The sequence below is a fragment of the Dysidea avara genome, chromosome 2, assembly GCF_963678975.1.
Source record: "Dysidea avara chromosome 2, odDysAvar1.4, whole genome shotgun sequence".
Lineage (NCBI taxonomy): Eukaryota > Metazoa > Porifera > Demospongiae > Dictyoceratida > Dysideidae > Dysidea > Dysidea avara.
Genome location: NC_089273.1, coordinates 12809477 through 12826807, shown reverse-complemented (window position 1 = coordinate 12826807; position 17331 = coordinate 12809477). Strand labels below are relative to the sequence as shown.

The 17331-nt window shown below is 36.4% G+C and overlaps 2 protein-coding genes across 7 annotated transcripts in view; both read left to right on the top strand.

Moving 5' to 3' along the window:
• LOC136246629 (spectrin beta chain, non-erythrocytic 1-like) overlaps positions 1-4663 on the top strand; it is a 105222-nt gene extending 100559 nt beyond the window's left edge. For 3 of the 4 annotated variants that reach the window (XM_066038163.1, XM_066038162.1, XM_066038160.1), the window contains 9 exons: positions 267-380; positions 732-818; positions 2443-2529; positions 2612-2703; positions 2816-2907; positions 3093-3131; positions 3181-3296; positions 4264-4308; positions 4361-4663. In XM_066038163.1, the coding sequence (XP_065894235.1) occupies positions 267-380; positions 732-818; positions 2443-2529; positions 2612-2703; positions 2816-2907; positions 3093-3131; positions 3181-3296; positions 4264-4308; positions 4361-4528 (840 nt within the window). In that variant the 3' untranslated portion in view covers positions 4529-4663. The remainder of the gene's footprint in view (positions 1-266; positions 381-731; positions 819-2442; positions 2530-2611; positions 2704-2815; positions 2908-3092; positions 3132-3180; positions 3297-4263; positions 4309-4360) is intronic. The other variant, XM_066038161.1, reaches the window with a different exon arrangement.
• A 433-nt stretch (positions 4664-5096) lies between these two features.
• LOC136246635 (uncharacterized) lies at positions 5097-14684 on the top strand. Of its 3 annotated transcripts, XM_066038170.1 has the most exons (10): positions 5101-6128; positions 6205-6287; positions 6960-7043; positions 7158-7252; positions 7475-7513; positions 7563-7678; positions 8764-8856; positions 10055-10140; positions 14239-14286; positions 14357-14684. In XM_066038170.1, the coding sequence occupies exons 4-7, from the start codon at positions 7165-7167 to the stop codon at positions 8848-8850; spliced, it is 330 nt and encodes a 109-aa protein (XP_065894242.1). In that variant the 5' UTR covers positions 5101-6128; positions 6205-6287; positions 6960-7043; positions 7158-7164; the 3' UTR covers positions 8851-8856; positions 10055-10140; positions 14239-14286; positions 14357-14684. The 3 variants fall into 3 exon arrangements, with proteins under 3 accessions (XP_065894243.1, XP_065894242.1, XP_065894241.1); XM_066038169.1 differs by having other exon boundaries at positions 5101-6287; XM_066038171.1 differs by lacking the exon at positions 10055-10140 and having other exon boundaries at positions 5097-6287.
• The last annotated feature ends 2647 nt before the right edge of the window (positions 14685-17331 follow it).

Sequence of the window (17331 nt, the reverse complement as noted above, 5' to 3'; positions counted from 1 at the left end):
GGAAGTCATGACTGCCTGAAGATCTGGGAATATTGTATTCTGCCCACTTATAGGATTTAGTATAGATGTAGATGTATGTATGTATTGAGATCTAGCTTTTTCATTCTGCAAGATACTCTAATAGAGCAGTCATATTTCACAGAAGTTGTATACTTTCATTTGTGTATTACTTCTAACACATTCAAAATCCTTCATCTTTAATTTATGTCTACAATAAACAAGAGCAAAATGTCTTCATCAAATAGCTCAATACACATTCTCTGTAGCTACCAGAAGAGGAAGATATCACAGATACTGATGGTCCACAACAGTCAGACTTCATACCTCCACCACCAATGGATATATTGTCCTTCCCTTCATCACCTCCTGAATTTGTTGAGGTAAACAAGTTAGTGTGTCTATGTCCAAGCTCAATCCTCAGTACTGCTCAATTGTTGTTATTACTATGAGCAAGAAAGTCTACCCACATTAATTCGGTCTACTCAGATGTTTAAATAAGTACCTGGTGAGGTAGCCTTGCTTATCAATGGACAGGTGTGACCATATTTACAGCATTCAAAAGTATTTGAGTTTTTTTTGTTTTTTATTTACATTTGCGTGTGCTGATGCATGTCTGTGTGTGCAAGACAGAGACAGAATGATAGAATTACATAGGTGGACATTGTATGGCCTGTATGGAAAGCACCATATAAATACACTGCTTTATACACTACTGGTATTTTTCATTGTAGGATGCAATGGATCTGTATCCTGGTGGTGATTGTGATAAGGAAGGAATGTTACAGAGAAAGAATGACCTTGATGAAGGAGGAAGGAAGGTATGTTTTGTAATATATACACAATTTATGTCAACTGCAAAGTTTACAGTTTGTTACCAAGCATAAAAGCTATCGGCTTGTATTTGTGACCAGCTAAGCAAAATCCTGTTGTTTGTACAAATTCCATTTTATTGCTTCTCTGTTAAGTTATGTATAGTAACAAAGTATTGGACTGCCAAAGTTTCAGACTATTATGAATACATAGTATTCAAGGTTTAGAGTTAGATAGTTGGAACAGCAATATTTTGTTTGACAGCAATTACGGATGCTTGATAACTTTATCATCATACAGTACGATAGTACTGTTATCGTACTGTATAGTAAGGACCACAAAGGAGTAGGCATGGCTCATGAAATAAACCAGCCTCAATTTGCGCAGACAACAATGAGACAGTATTGGTTAGGTAAAACTAAGCCCAAACAAGCTTCAGATCGACCCGAAATGCTTTCAACAATTTGCTACGGAATTGTTTTAAAAGTTTATTTAATGGAATTTTCTAATAACTGACTGACTGATTCCTTCAGACAACCGTAACTCAATAACGGCTACTGCTACGAGCTTGATTTTTTCACTGTTCGACATCGCTTCAGCCCAAGAGGTGCCTTTTGGCATACCGCAGTGCATACAATGCATTCTCTATGGACTTACCAGTGTCCTCCTTTGTGTCCCATTCATCTTTGCTGACAGCAAAAAGTGTTGATTTGGCGGTGGAATGTGATGGCTTCCCTCCGTAACGGAACTTGTCCGTATTTTTCATAGTGGCTACGTACTTTGATTGTAGAGATGCTTTTCGAACATTTCTTGATTTGTACTGCTGAGTAACGGGTTGAACATAGTCGACAACGAAGCGTAATGGATATTTCACTTTTCAGATGATAATTGATATAACTTGGGCGCACAGCACCATTTCTTTATTTCAGTATGTATGGATTACAGAGGTGCTTTTCAAACAGTTCTTGATTTGAAATACTGTCTAACTGGTTGAACATCGCTGAAACGAAGCATAGTAAATACTTCACTTTTCAGACAATAATTGATATAGCTGGGGCGCACAGCACCATTTCAGACGCGGTACGCATGGGTTCACCAGTCATATACACTGTATAATAATTATTCACAAAAAATGTTTACGAACAAGTACATGAAAAATTTGGAATTTTCAACTAGAGTAGGGACCATAGCACACCGATAAAAAGTACTGAAACAAGTTGGAGTAGTGCACAATATTAAATCACAGTAAAGCAATAAAAAGTGTCATATCCCTACCGTGCTCAAGATACCATAATGGAAATGCACAGTAGGGATATAACACTTCTTATCATTTTATTGTGATTTATTATCATGCACTACTCCAGTTTGTTTCAGTATTTTTTATCGATGTGCTATGGTCCCTACTCTAGTAGTTGAAACTTCCAATTTTTTTGTGTACTTGTAACTTAGATTGAAGATAGGTACGAAGATGGGGTTGTTCACCATGAAGGTATGATCACCATGAAGTTAGGCTGGTTTTTGGGTGATATTCTTGGGAAAGAATGTCCACAATCCCTACTATACAGTACTACTGCCGTACTGTATTATAACAAAATAGAATAAAATCTACAAGTGTTATGTTTTACCATACAGGCTGCAATGAGATCATGGAGACAGTACTATGCTGTATTGTCTGGTCAACAACTTTATTTCTACAAAGACAGGAAAGATTACCAACAGGTGTGTACAAGTTATTCTCCATTTCTATAACAGTTTTCATATACAAATTTCGTGTACCTATTATCATGTAATTTGTCATCAGGAATTACCAGCAGCTCCATCACTCAGTCTAACTCAAGGACAATGTGAGCTAGCCACTGATTATGTGAAGAAAAAGAACACCCTTCGGCTAAGGTGAACACATGTTACTATCATGTAGACATTTTTGCAAAGTCATGTCATTGTACTATGTGTAGTGGATAAGACGATTCTTTTTTGGTTGATGTTTCTTGTGTACACATTTTAGGCTTTTCAATGGAGCTGAGTACTTGTTCACTGCCAGAGATGAAGCAGATTGTATATCATGGATCAACCACATCAACACTGCCATACAGAAACGTGAGTCTATGGTACACGCAACACATCATAATGTAGATATGATGGAGTTATGTATTCCAAGTGACATGAAAATCTGTTGTATATACTGTGTTTGTCACCATCACTTTATTCATCATATATTACCATGCTTATTGACAAGCTTGTAGCAGCAAAGTATTGTATTGTGTCTCTTATATCTTATACAGCTGGAGGATCACATATGCCAACTGACCACTTTAGTAGAGGTATGGTCCTTAGTTACAAGTAATTATATTTCACTTCACTTTTTATTAGGACCACCCCTTACTCAGAAGCTTAGTGGTGGTGGAGACACACCCCCTGATCTACCATTATCACCTCCACCACCGATAGGCTTTACTGGACAAGATGTGGTAGAAACTGAACCATCTGTAAGTGTTGTTACCTGTGCAATAGATTGTGTGATACATATGTTAGCTTCACATATGAGGCTGCTGGACTATGTTCATGGTTATTTGTGACCAGATCCACGAAAACCCAACACAATCGTGCATTTTTTCTAATTCCTGTTTATTAAATATTTATAATCTACCTAGCCAAGTGTACCCTCTGGCAAAGTTTCAGCCTCATATGCCAATAACTTTGGGAGGTACAGCCCTACAAAGTAGCGACAACAGAATAATAAATTTGTACAGCAAGTGTAGGGAAAATTAATTACAAGTGCTTACACAAATGGTTGTAACTTACCAATGGATTGAGGTACAGAGCTGGACTTTTCAGCATCGTGTTCGCCATGAATAGAGGAATCAATTACTGGGTGATTTTGTCCTTTACTCGCCTTTCTTCACTGCATACAGGCGAAGTTCATGAAGAAAAATTGATCACATACGATCGCTTCGACGTGACGTAAACAAACACTCATAACATGGGTCCTTGGGTCTACTACAACAAAACAGATTTTTCAACTCCTCTTGAGCAGGCAAATAACATGATATCCAGGTTTTTATTGTTAGTCCCTTCCTTCACTAAGACAGAGGGGTTCAAAAAATTTACGGAATTTTTTCAATAGTATGCAAGCATTACACCCATTGCATTCAATGCTTCATACTGTAAATTTAGGCTTGTGTGATTGTGTAAGGTTTTCACATTTGTCTGTGCTGTGGGTGAATAGTTATCATTTTTGAGATACTTAAAATTACTCTTAGTTAATAGATAACCACATCTATAGTACCTGAAATTGAAAGTGACCACTCTTTCAAAACAGGATGTTGCTTGTGTGCAGTGTCATGCATGCGCATGTGTGCAGTGCTTGTGTGTACGTGTGTACATGTGTCCTTATATGTAGGTTTGTACTTGTGTCATTGCTGCAATAAATACTCTCTTGAAATTGTTTTCTAGAAGTCAATGAATGTTAGTGGAGACCACCAGGAGTCAGTAGATCAGGTAGACAACAATATAATATTATTAGTAACATGTTTATTATCCTGATGTTTAGTCTGATGAGCCACCAGCTACTCTAGCACTACCTAAAGAACCCCCTCCACCTGAACTACCATCCAGTCAACCTCCAGAACTGACCAGTGATCACTCCATGACACATTTTGGTAAAGAAAAGGAGAAGAAGAAAGGACGATTTAAACTATTTCAAAGAGGCAGACAGTGATTTGTAACGTAGTCATTACACACGTATATTTTGTGAACGTATATACTTACGTATAACTTTGCTATTGTGCATTTTAACCATGTACTATAAGTCTTGTGTTCTAATATGTAGTCTATAGCTTATTGCTACAAGTGAGACTGTAAGATTCACATATGGGCTGCATACAGAACACTACATCATCAGTGATTGTGCTGGGTGAATATTGTGGATAGCAGCATGCAGAGAAAGTACAGTTTCCATTATTATTCATTAACTAAGAATCGATATTACAGTCAATATGGTGAGGAACATTATGCTACATATAATAGCTGAGAAAATAGTTAAAATGTATGTGATTATTGAGACAGCAGGAAAGTTGTCCACTGCAGTTAATTCTGGTTACTGAATTTGTTAGGTGAACTGATACCACGAGCTATTGCAATGTAGGATGTAATTGTACTTACATAATCAACTTGGCCCTTAGATAAGATACTGTACAGTAGTAATGAAATAATTATTTACAGGTGTTGTACGCATGTATAATTGAATTTTTTGTTAACAATTCAAAAGCCTATTATTAGACTTTTTTCCAAAAATTGCCTTTAATCAGGCTTTTTAGTTGATAAGTTTGATATTCTAATCTTGTATCTTTTACATCTGTTGTGACTTATATAGACCAGTATTGAAGAATTAATTGTGGGTTTGAATTGTTTTCATGGACATAATAGCAAAACATGTAATACCACTAGCTTGATAACTTTGGCAAATTTTTAGCATTAAAAATATTATATATGCATATATTAAGGAGATAGGCAACTACACTTCCATGATTAAGATTGTGACCACATTTTGGAGCATCACTCTTTTTGGTACATTGGTCAATTTCTGTTTTATTACTACAGTGAGGGGTCGAGTGTTATCTATACCTTGTATAATTATAATATTAATCCTGTGTTCTACCATACGGAATTACCAGAACCTCCAAAGTCTCACTCAAGTGTAGTGTGAGTTAACCACAGATTATGTGACAAAAGAACACCCTCATATTAAGGTCACTATTGCATACATACAAGGACACAATACTGCACTAGCACATACAAATCAGTTGGCTGTCATTGTTGCAAATCACCTGCAAATTGGTGTACAATTGTTGTAGCACTATTGTGTGCACTGTTACAAGTTAACCACAAACTGTATGGTACGTAATCACCATAGTAACCAGTTATCAGAAAGATTACTCTCTGTTCGGCAACAGTTGTTGACTATTTGCTCTTAAATTCCTAAGCGATCACAGAGTTATATTGACATCAGCATGCCACACAAAGCTACTATATTTTATCAACATAGCAATGCATGGCCATCCCTAGTGCATGTATTTACTGACAAAGCCTTATATACAACTACTAAACTGACATACCTTGACACTATTTGTATCTGCGCAAGCACTAAACTACTGTAATGCATTTTTAGTGCATTTTGTAGACCTTGATGAAGGAGGAAGGAAGGTGTGCTTTGTAATACAATATACACAATTTAATGTGGCCATATCAACTTCTAAGTTTCGTGTTTGTTTACAAAACATATCAGTTCATTTGTATCATGAAGTTATCAGCATTATTTGGTACGTATTATATACTAAGAGTGTAAAATAGTTATATACCTATAAAGCATACAGTTATTTTAATGCTGTTATACAGGCTGTGATGAAATCATGATCATGGAGACAGTACTATGCTGTATTGTCTTTATTTCTACAAAAGACAGGAAGGATTATCAACAGGTGTGTAAAGTTCTTAATTGTGTCCAGTTAAAGCAAACACTGGCTGATTTGGCAAATCTATTTTGCTGTAGAAATGTATTGAAACATGTACAAGCGCCGCTTAAAAAATTTTACTCATGTGTTAATCGCTTCGGTACGCAGTATCGAATCAATAAAGCTTATACTCCATTGGATTTGCCTGTTCATGGTAAATAAGAAAATCTTTGTTTAGTGTTTGTATGCCAAAAGGTACTCTAGACATTATGGTACTTATTTACAATTTGGTAGAAATAAAATTCACTGTCCGCATTCCAATGCTGAAATGGCCTTCTTTGTGCATATGGAGGAAATACTATGACTTGATGAATTTGCCAGTTCATGGTGAACAGATTCAGTCATGTTCCATCTTCATAGCTTGTTTTTATATTTGATTAATTAAGCGCATGTAATTTTTTTGCCATATTGTTGCTGTACAAATCAATTCACTCCTGTTCCAACTGTCTGGTACTGTAACTCCAAGATTATTCATCACAATAGGATAAAACTTTGGCTGTCCACTCCTTTGTTACTCTGTATATATAGCAGAGAAGCAGTAAAATGGAACTTGCAGAATGTGCAAAACCAACCAGTTTTCGCTCAGCCAGATGCAATTATTTTTGTACATATGTATGTGTTTTGTAATGTCCTCATCAGGAATTATCAGCAGCTCAGTCTATCTCAAGGACAATGTGAACTAGCCACTGATTATGTGAAGAAAAAGAACACCCTCAGATTGAGGTCCACATGATGTGTGTAGTGTCACTAGCATAGATTTTTGATAACATTTACTGTGTGTACCGTACTGCAATATTTTCTTACTTCAACTCTCTAATTCTTGTGTACACATTTTAGCTATTCAATGGAGCTGAGTACGTACTTGTTCACTGCCAGAGATGAAGCAGATTGTATATCATGGATCAACCACATCAACACTGCCATACAGAAACGTGAGTCTATGTTGCATACTGCAACACTACATACATATTATGTATTGTGGAGTTAAGCTGTCACCATCGTTGCCATTTATCACACCCTACTAACATGCAATTTATTTATGTTACCATGCTTATGGAAAACTTGTACGCATGTTTTGGACTTGTGGTATACATCCATCATATAATATATATACATGTTATGTTTCCAAATCATCTCTCTTATTTCTTATGCAGCTGGAGGATCACATGTTTCAACTGAGCACTTGAGTAGAGGTATGGTCAATGTTTACAAGTATCATTATTTCACTGCACTCTATATTAGGACCACCCCTTACTCAGCAGCTCAGTGGTGATGGTAACACACCTCCTGATCTACCATTATCACCTCCACCACCGATAGGCTTTACTGGACAAGATGTGGAAGAAACTGAACCATCTGTAAGTGTTGATAATAGTGGGGACTGATTTAATCGGTTTACTGGTATGTGATACATTATTGCTTTACATGTGAGACTGCTGGACTATGTTCATGGTTGTTTGTTTATGATGTGGATGAATATGTAGTTATCATTTTTGAGATACCTGTGGTTTGAATGCATTCACATAAAATTACCCTTAGCTACATAATGACTCTGAAATTGAAAGTGACCACTGTTTCAAAACAGGATGCTGCTTTGTATAGCGTGTGCGTGCGTGCATGCATACATGTGTGTGTATGTGTGTACATGTGTCCACATGTGTAGTTTATGTTTGTTTAACCATTGCAATAAATACTGTTTTGGAAGAAGCCAAGATAGCCCATATCTAGATAGGTAACATTCAGTGATTTGATTCCACTATTATCGTCATTAATTTATAGATTATACTTACGTAGTCAACTTATCCCTCACTGCGTGTATAGTACAAACATAATTGTTTACAAGTGCTGTATGCACTATTACAATTCAAAAGCCCTTTTTATTAGACTTTTGCCAAAAATTCTACTATGCGAGGTTTACTGATAACTTGTGATAATCCTGTATTTTCACAAATATGATCCGGTCTGGGTCTTATAGCCTTTCCAAATTGTCAAGTTTGACTAATCATAACTCCTCATGTTTTCAACCTATCCCCTTCATATAGCACCAAGTCATAGTGATATGTTAGGGGTATAAGGGGACTAAATTTCAGGGTGATACCACATTGACAAGTCAAGTTACAGGTTGCCAAGTACATGTAATTGAAAAGGTTATAAGACCCATTTTCGCAGACTGGGTCACAAATGGTGTTGACTTATATAGACCAATAGATTGTGGGTTTGAATTACATAGACATTAGTAGCATTATTAATTGACACCTACGTAGCCTGATAATGTTGTAATTATAATATGCAAATATTAGGGGGCAGACAAATTGTCATCCAATTTTTGAAACCATCATTTTTGGCCATAGCACACCAGTCAAACTTGTTTTTTTTTGTTTTGTTTTTGCCACAATGAGTTTATCTACCTGTGTATTACTCCTGTGTTCTATTATACCATCAGGAATTACCAGCAGCTCCATTACTCTGTCTAACTCAAGGACAATGTGAGCTAGCCACTGGTTATGTGAAGAAAAAGAACATCTTTTAGATTAAGGTAGAGTCACGATATTGCATCATACAGCTACACTACGACACAAATTGAAACCGTAATATTAAAGGCTGTCATCACTATTATTGTTGCAAATTATTTGCAAATTGGTTTACAATGGTTGTAGCACTGTTACTTCCATAGTTAACTTATCCCTCACTGTACAGTACTAATTTAATTATTTACAAGTGCTGTATGTTATAGTTAAAGCACTGCTGCATGTGTGTATGGAAAGTACAGTATGAGGAGACATGTCGAGAGGCTAATACAGCATGAGGTGAAGCTGAGTGCTTTATTTGCCTCAAGACACCCCCCGAGTGCTGTATTTTTCATACACACAAGTATAGGCAGTGCTTTACTGTTATACAGGGGTATTGTACTTCCTGGTTGTCCAGCTTGGAGCAATTTTCTCTAATACTCAAACCGCTGCAATTTTTGGTGATCAAGATATCAGGAAGTGTTTATATAATCTATTTCTAGTTGTAGAATGAACTAGTAGGATTAGTTTGGCTAGTTGTAGTGATTTACAATGTCACACACGTGATCAATCGCGCTGTCTTATTGGAGTCGTGTTTAAATAGCTTCATGATCAGACAATCAGTAAGTGTTTATACAATCTATTTCTAGCCGTAGAATGTACTGATAGGATTAGTTTGGCTGGTTTTAGTGATTTACAGTGTGTTGTTTTCGTAACATTCCGTAAATAAATTCTCCACATAACTGTACTGTATTTGTCCAATTAGCTGCATAACTGTTCTGTATGACTCATACAGTACAGTTATGCAGCTAATAAGTACTGTATGGACAATACACTACACGGGCTTTGATCCTCCCACGTAAAGTACAATATACACTAATAACTACAATTCAAAAGCCTTTTTTGTTAGACTTTTGCCAAAAATTCAGTTTTTACCTACTATGTGAGGTTTACTGATCACCTATGATAGTCGAGTACCTTTTACAAATGCTATGACTTATATAGCCCAGTATTGAAGAATTGATTGTGGGTTTGAATTGTTTACATAGACATTACAGTATAACATGCATTATCAGTTGACACCTAATGTTGTCATGAGTTTGAGTGTAATTATAATAGTAAGGGGGCAGGCAACTACTATTCCATGAATAAAATTGGAATCTCTGTTTTATTGCTACAATGAGGTGTTGGGTGTTTACCTACCTTAATCCTGTTTTCTACCATCAGGAATTTCCAGCAGCTCTATCCATCACTCAAGGACAATGTGAACTAGCCACCGATTATGTGAAGAAAAAGAACATCTTTAGATTAAGGTAGACAGGGGTGTAGGGAGGGGGGGCTCTGGGGGGTTCCCTGTAAAAAATTCTGACTCAGGCTTCTGGGTTTACAGCAGGACTCCGCACCATTTAGTACATGCAATGCATCAAAATGAGTGAGTAATAGTGTATGGCACAGCACAACAATTGATAAAGCTTGCAATGGAAGGATTTACTGGGCCCTCTTGGAAACGTTTTGAAAAGATCGATATACTCTAATAGAGCAGTCAGGTAAATACTCTAATAGAACAGTCACCTTTACTCTAACTGTAATATCCATGTTAAAAGGCTTCATTTGTGGAGTTTCTAAGACATTCTGTTAAATGCAAAACTGAGCATGACCTTATACTTTGGTTAAAAGATATAGAACTCCATCACTTGGGCATGCAGAATGCCGGAATCCATGCTATGCATGTTTGTAGTTATAATGTTTTGATTGTAAGTCATTCTATTTGTATCAGTTGGTTCTTGGTTCCAATCCTATACTTTAGTGGGGAAATTATCTATATGTGTCTCTAAGCTTATAGTTATGCGTTATGCTGTCTGTTTCCATGCACGTGGTATTATAGCTTTACCTAGTATTACTTGAGCTCTACCCCAGGGGCACTTATATGCATTATAATTAATGTACTCCAGCTTTTTTGCATAAAATATAGTAATTTGCTGAGTTTTGATTTATTAAAATATGGAAAGTCTCTCAGCGGCTGGGGGCTGTGCCCCCATACCCCTGCTTCTGGTAACTCAATACTGTTGTTGGAACCCCTCTTCAAGAAATCATGGCTACGTCCCTGGTAGAGTTACTATTACATACATGTTTACAAACTGGTTTTAAATGGTTGTAGCACTGTTACATGTGTACCATTACAAGTTAACTCAATCTGGTTTGTACTAGTGATGTGTGATATGTGATATATCATGATCAAATTTTTTATATCGTGATATGATATAGAATCTTGTGATATAAGGTATAGATTTTATCTATAATTAGAGAAAAATGTACCCAAGATGTCATTGTACACTTTACTAATTTTTTTGATAAAAGAGCTTGCAATGTTGTATGCTAGTCATGTACCATGTTGTCTTCTAGTACATCAGTGCTACAAATGTCATCAGTGTAAATACACTAGCTGAGTGATGAGTTGTATATCGTGATATATATTGTATCGTAATAATTCTGTTGTGCGCAATAATCGTGATAGAAAAATATCCTATATTGCACACCACTAGTTTGTACAGTAATCACCAAAGTAACCAGACATTGTATCATTACATGATGGCTGCTAATTGTATCAGCCAGCTTTGCCAACCGATGAACTACAACAAAGCGTGACCTCAAATCCTGCCCATCACTAGCTGTCACCTGTTAAACTGAGAAGCAGTTGTAAAACTAGTTGCAGCAATTAACCTGAGTACAATTCCAAGTAACAGTGTCTCTTCAATAAGCTAGTCTTGAAGCTTGTATCTTGGCTTGTGTACAGTTTTGTGCAGTTTTAATTGAGAAGGAAAGAAACTAAACTAGCTAGTTTTGTGTTTACAGCTTAACATTTGGCTTGCGCACTCTTCAAAATGGTGTTCAGAGGTTTATTCACTGTCACTGTAGCATTTAGTGTTGTTTTCAAGCAGCAAATGGTGATTTATTATCATTTTAAAGAAATGTATCTTTGTAGTCTAATGTCTTCATATCATTAAAGTACGGTTGTACACTATAGTAGGGATCTTGCAGAACTGAGTTTTTCCAGCCCAAAATATCATCTAAAACCAGCCTCAATTTCCCTTCATTAGAACTAGGCGGTATTGGCTAGGCACACCCAAGTCAAAAAATGTCTTCAGATTAACCTCAAATCCTTCCAAAACAATTCTGTGGAATTTAAAAAATTTTCTATTTAACAGGATTTTATTCTGACTAACTGATGCCTTCAACCAAGCATAACTCGACAATGGATATAGCTATGGGCTTGATTTCTTCACTGTTCGATGTCGCTTCATCCCGAGATCTGCCTTTGCTCCAACCACAGTACAATGCACTTTCCTTTGTACCAGTTCTTTTTGCTGACAACACAAGGTGTTCATATTAGGGCTCAAATGAATAGTGGTTTTTACTATTCGAATAATCTTTATTCACAACTACCGAATATTCGAATATTCTTTTCCAGTACGTGTGATTGGGATGTCAATAATCCTATTATACAATATGCCTTCTTAATACAATACAGAATCAAAATGATTTGATTACTTACAGAGAGCTGTATGTGAAATCAAGAATTTTCATGTACTGTACACCTGATGTTATATATTCCCTTTGAAACAAATATTCGAATACCCAAAATGGTATTCGAATATTTGAATAGTCACTGAATATTTGAATAATAGAATATTCGTTTGAGCCCTAGTTCATTTATTCGCGATAGCAAATTAGCGCTAATAATTTTTTTAGTATGCGCTGCTGGACTTTCTGTGCAGGCCGGTCATTTGTGTTTGAGTTCATCTGATTGTTCCAGACGACGGGTGGTGGATAAGAACTCACTCTTAGCAAAGTAGAACAGGCAGGTGCTGATTAGTTGGCACGGTTAAATCGCTTGCGTTTCTAAATGCACTGCAAGTTCTTTGTACTAAGGTATTTCATCCTATGGACACTGTTAATTGTTTGTTTCTTGTGTGTTTGAGTTCAACTGACTGTTCCAAATGACGGGTGGATAATAACTCATTCTTAGCTGAGTAGAACAGGCATGTACTGATTAGTCTTGTGTGTCTGAATTCAACTCTAACTGTTCCAGATGATACCGGGGTGGATAAAGCACGTCTCTGTTCTTAGCAAAGTAGAACAGAGACATACTGATTAGTTGGCACCATTTCGTGCTGCTTGACTGTGTATGTTCTTTGTACTAAGCTATTTTATTCTATGAACACTGATGTACTGGCCTGTATGCCCAGCTTGTTACAATTGAGATTGGTTGCTCAGGGCATACACCTGCAACACTGACCAACCTATCTTGTGCATGAAAGTTACCATTAAGCCATTGTTTGGTCAAGCTGCCAGAATTGCAATATCCTCCTGCTCATACTGACAGAATTTTCAGTGCTTGCTCCTTAGATCTGTGGGATCTGTCAGATCTAATTAATTTAACGTAATAATTGATGTACATGTGTGTTTTATTTCTTTTGTGTGTTTGTGTGTGTGGTGTGTGTGTGTGTGTGTGTGTGTGTGTGTGTGTGTGTGTGTGTGTGTGTGTGTGTGTGTGTGTGTGTGTGTGTGTGTGTGTGTGTGTGTGTGTGTGTGTGTGTGTGTGTGTGATTGTGTTTGCCTTGCCAGGGCTCCAGCTGCTTTAAAGCTTGGTACCCCTGCGTCTAGGTCACTTATTTATTTTCTGTACACTTGTCTTAAACCATATAAGATGTATAAATCAATCAATTAAATCAATTGTTGTAGAATATCAGTACACCAATCTATGTGCAAAATTACAATTTATGTTTAACAAAAAAAAATTGATGGCATCTTCTTTGATTAACTTCCCATAGCTACATTAAATCGTCTTTATGAAACAAACTAGTTATGTAAGTAGATTGATCACCAGTTCTATAAAAAGAACAGAAACAAGTATAAGAAAAGAATAGGAATTTTAAACTAGAGTATAGGGATCAACTAGAATATAGTGCACCAATAAAAAGTATTGAAACAAATTTGAGTTGGTGTATTACGACAGCAAATTACTGTAACACAAAATGAAGTGAATATCCATACTGTGCATTTCATATACGGAAACTCCACAGCACAGTATGGATATTCACTTCTTTTTGTTTTGCTGTCATAATACACCAACTCAAACTTGTTTCAATACTTTTTATTGGTGTACTATATTCCCTACTCTAGTTTAAAATTCCTAATTTTTCTTATACTTGTAAATTTACCTATGGCTACAGAAGCTGAAATAATAAATCGTAGTCTAATTATCTGACAAAACTTTATTTGAATTAATGCACAAAGTGAACATGAACTGAAATAAAACATGTGGTTATTTGAAACAGGATGTTGCATGCTTGTGTAAGTTTATACAATTAGCTGATAATCATTCTCTGATGTGGTGCATTGTTTTCCAGAAGTCTACGTCGAATATCAGTGGACACCATCAAGAGTCAATTGATTAGGTAACCAACATGCATAAATACCACCTGTCTGGTACATGACATGTCTTATGATTTTTGTAATATTGTGTAGTCTGATGATTATAGTACCACTTAAAGAACCTCCTCTTCTTGAATTACCGACCATGCAGTTAACCTCCAGAACTGACCAGTAACCATTCCATGACACTGGAATTTAGGTAAAGAGAAGGAGAAGAAAGGAATATTTAAACTTTTTTGGCGAGGCAGACACTGATTTATTAACAATACAAAGTCATACATGTGTATATTTTTGTGAGAAAAGTTTTGTTACTTGTGTAGCTACAGTGTGTGGATATATTTAGTCATATACGTATATTAATTATGTAGCTAGTATGTATATCTAGGTACTTAGTATAGCTATACGTATGTGCCTCATCATCTGTATAATATATATATAAATATTTTATTAGCAAGTACAATGATAATATAATTTATGTGATGCACTGACTACTGCTTGTGAGGTTAATTACATGTAGCAGAGCACTACATATTCAGAGGCTGTGCCTGGATCAGGGTAGGATGATTAATGTGCCTAGCAAGTAATATCACATAATAATTTATTAATAAATAACCATTGTATTTAATCAATCATTTAATTTAGCTAAGTGGTCAAAGCACACACCTCCTAAATGCAAGGTCTGAGTTCAATTCCAGGTGGTGACCTTTTACAGGATTTGGATTTTTTTTAAGTTTATTTATATTAATGCTTTACAGCACAAGTGCTGAAGGTCTGTAGGACACCTGGGCTGTACAGCCTGCTCAAAGACTTTAGCTACATAAGGTGTGTTTGAAAAGTTGAAGAAAGGAGAAAAAATCCATGACTGGACCTAGGTGGCCTCGAGCCTGCAGCCGTCTGATTTACGCTCAAACGCTTACAGGAGTCTACCAGGTGGTCAGGATGTTTTATTCTTGTTATTTTCATGTAATTATATCCATAGGAATTCTAGAGAGTAACTTATTATCTCTAAGTAGCTACCCCAATTAGAACCAAATGGACACAAATTTATTTATTAATGCTTTACAGCACAAGTGCTGAAGGTCTGTAGGACACAGGATATGGACAAACACCTAGTGCCTAAACCTCTATCAGTATGTTTGTATATCCATTAAACTAATAATAATTTTAATAATCAGCTTTATGGTAAAGATCACAAGGAAAATCATGTAATGATAAAGCTGAGATGGTATGTACATGTGACGTGATCACTAACAGCTAGGAAGTTACCCACCAGGCATAATTTCTTGTTAGTATACTGTTCTGCTTGTGTTAGTTATACATTCAGCAAAATTATTGTTTCAGCCATTAGACCGTGTAGGATAGAATTGCTTACCAAGTCAATTTGTCTCACAGAAGAAGGATTTAGTACAGGCATTTTACCAAGAATATTGAGTCAACCTCACACTAATTGCAACAAAAGCAAACTCAACAGATTTTGTTTCCTTATTATGTCCTCAATGACAGAAAAACGTCCTGAGGAATCCTGACAGGGGAAAAGTGTGAAAATCACTGAAATACAAATCCACTTTTTTGCACCTTTATGGTTTGATGCTTTTACAGTACGTGTTTATGGTCATATCTTAGTTAGGATACTTATTATATCAAAGCTTTTTATACCATTAAAATGCTCTCATAAAAACATCTTTTGGTACAAAAATTATCACCTTACGAAAATGTGTTAACGAGTTATAATCAAATATATCCTCAATTTTGTTTATTCTTTGTACCAAGAGTACATAATATATATATAAATATATATATTATGGACTCTTGCTTTGTGCATGTTTTGCAACTGTAACTACTGTAGTAATGCCTTTGTGCATATTTTTGCATGCATACAGGGTAGTAGAGTGAGCTTGAGAGCTTTCAACCAGCAGGAGAAAAGTTATGTTGTAGAAGGGTGAAATATTGCATCTACCAATGAGAATAATCAGGCCCAACATTGCATGGTTGTATGGTATATATGGCAGAGTAGTTGTAGTGTTTTTTAATGCTGGTGATAACAAGAGAAGAGTACTTACTAACTATCTGAACAAGGCTTGAACCAGGGCAAACTTTTTCAATCTTGACATTAGGTGCTGAAACCCAGGAATGAACTAGGGACCTTTAGATAAAGGAAAGTTGATCATTCAGTGTTCCAGCTCACTTAAATATTCTCAATTCTTCTTTCAACAATGGATGTACGATCTGTATTGTGTGCCATTTGCAAGACTTCTGCAGACACAGGTATCCCATCTTCTACTCTAACAGCAAAGGGTAGTTCAACCATCAATGAGGTCAGTATTGCCAGGAACAATAGCATTCATACTATGCCTGGAGATGTAGTACATCAGCAATGTCACCACAAATACTGTAACCCACAGCAAATAGCAAGACAACAACCAAGAGGAGCCAATGTTAAGCACATCAAGCAATGGCAGACCTGTACTTCGGTCATCTGAGGAGGAAAATTTTTGGTTATCTTTGGTCATCTTTGGAGGGATTCGGATTGATTTACTGCTCCTCTTTTGGAGACTTACTACTGTCATGCAATCATCAGATGATCTGGAGTTAGCCTTCAAGCATGAGCTGTGCAGCTATCCACCTGCTCTCATTGATTACTTTCTTTTGCTCCATGAAGCAGACAAGCCAGCACTTGCTGATGCAATATAGAAGATTTGTGAAAGTGGTGTCCTAGCAGATATCCCAGATGATGGCATTCAGTATGTCCTGGATGGTGGGGTACTTCTACAATGCATCCCATGCATGGTCTGGTGGTTCTACACATGGAGATATCTGCCACCAGTACACAGAATATGTAGCAAGAAAGTACAAGGATGCCATAATTGTATTTGATGGCTATGAAAATATGAACACAAAAGATATGACACATCAGAGGCGGCCAAAAGGAAAGGCTGGTGCAACTGTGATGGTTGCTGCTAACATGACCACCAGAATGAAGAAGGACTAGTTTTTGGCCAACCAAAAGAATAAGCAGCAAATTATTTTCATGCTGATTGGAGAAGAGCAGCTGCAAAACTTACCATGCA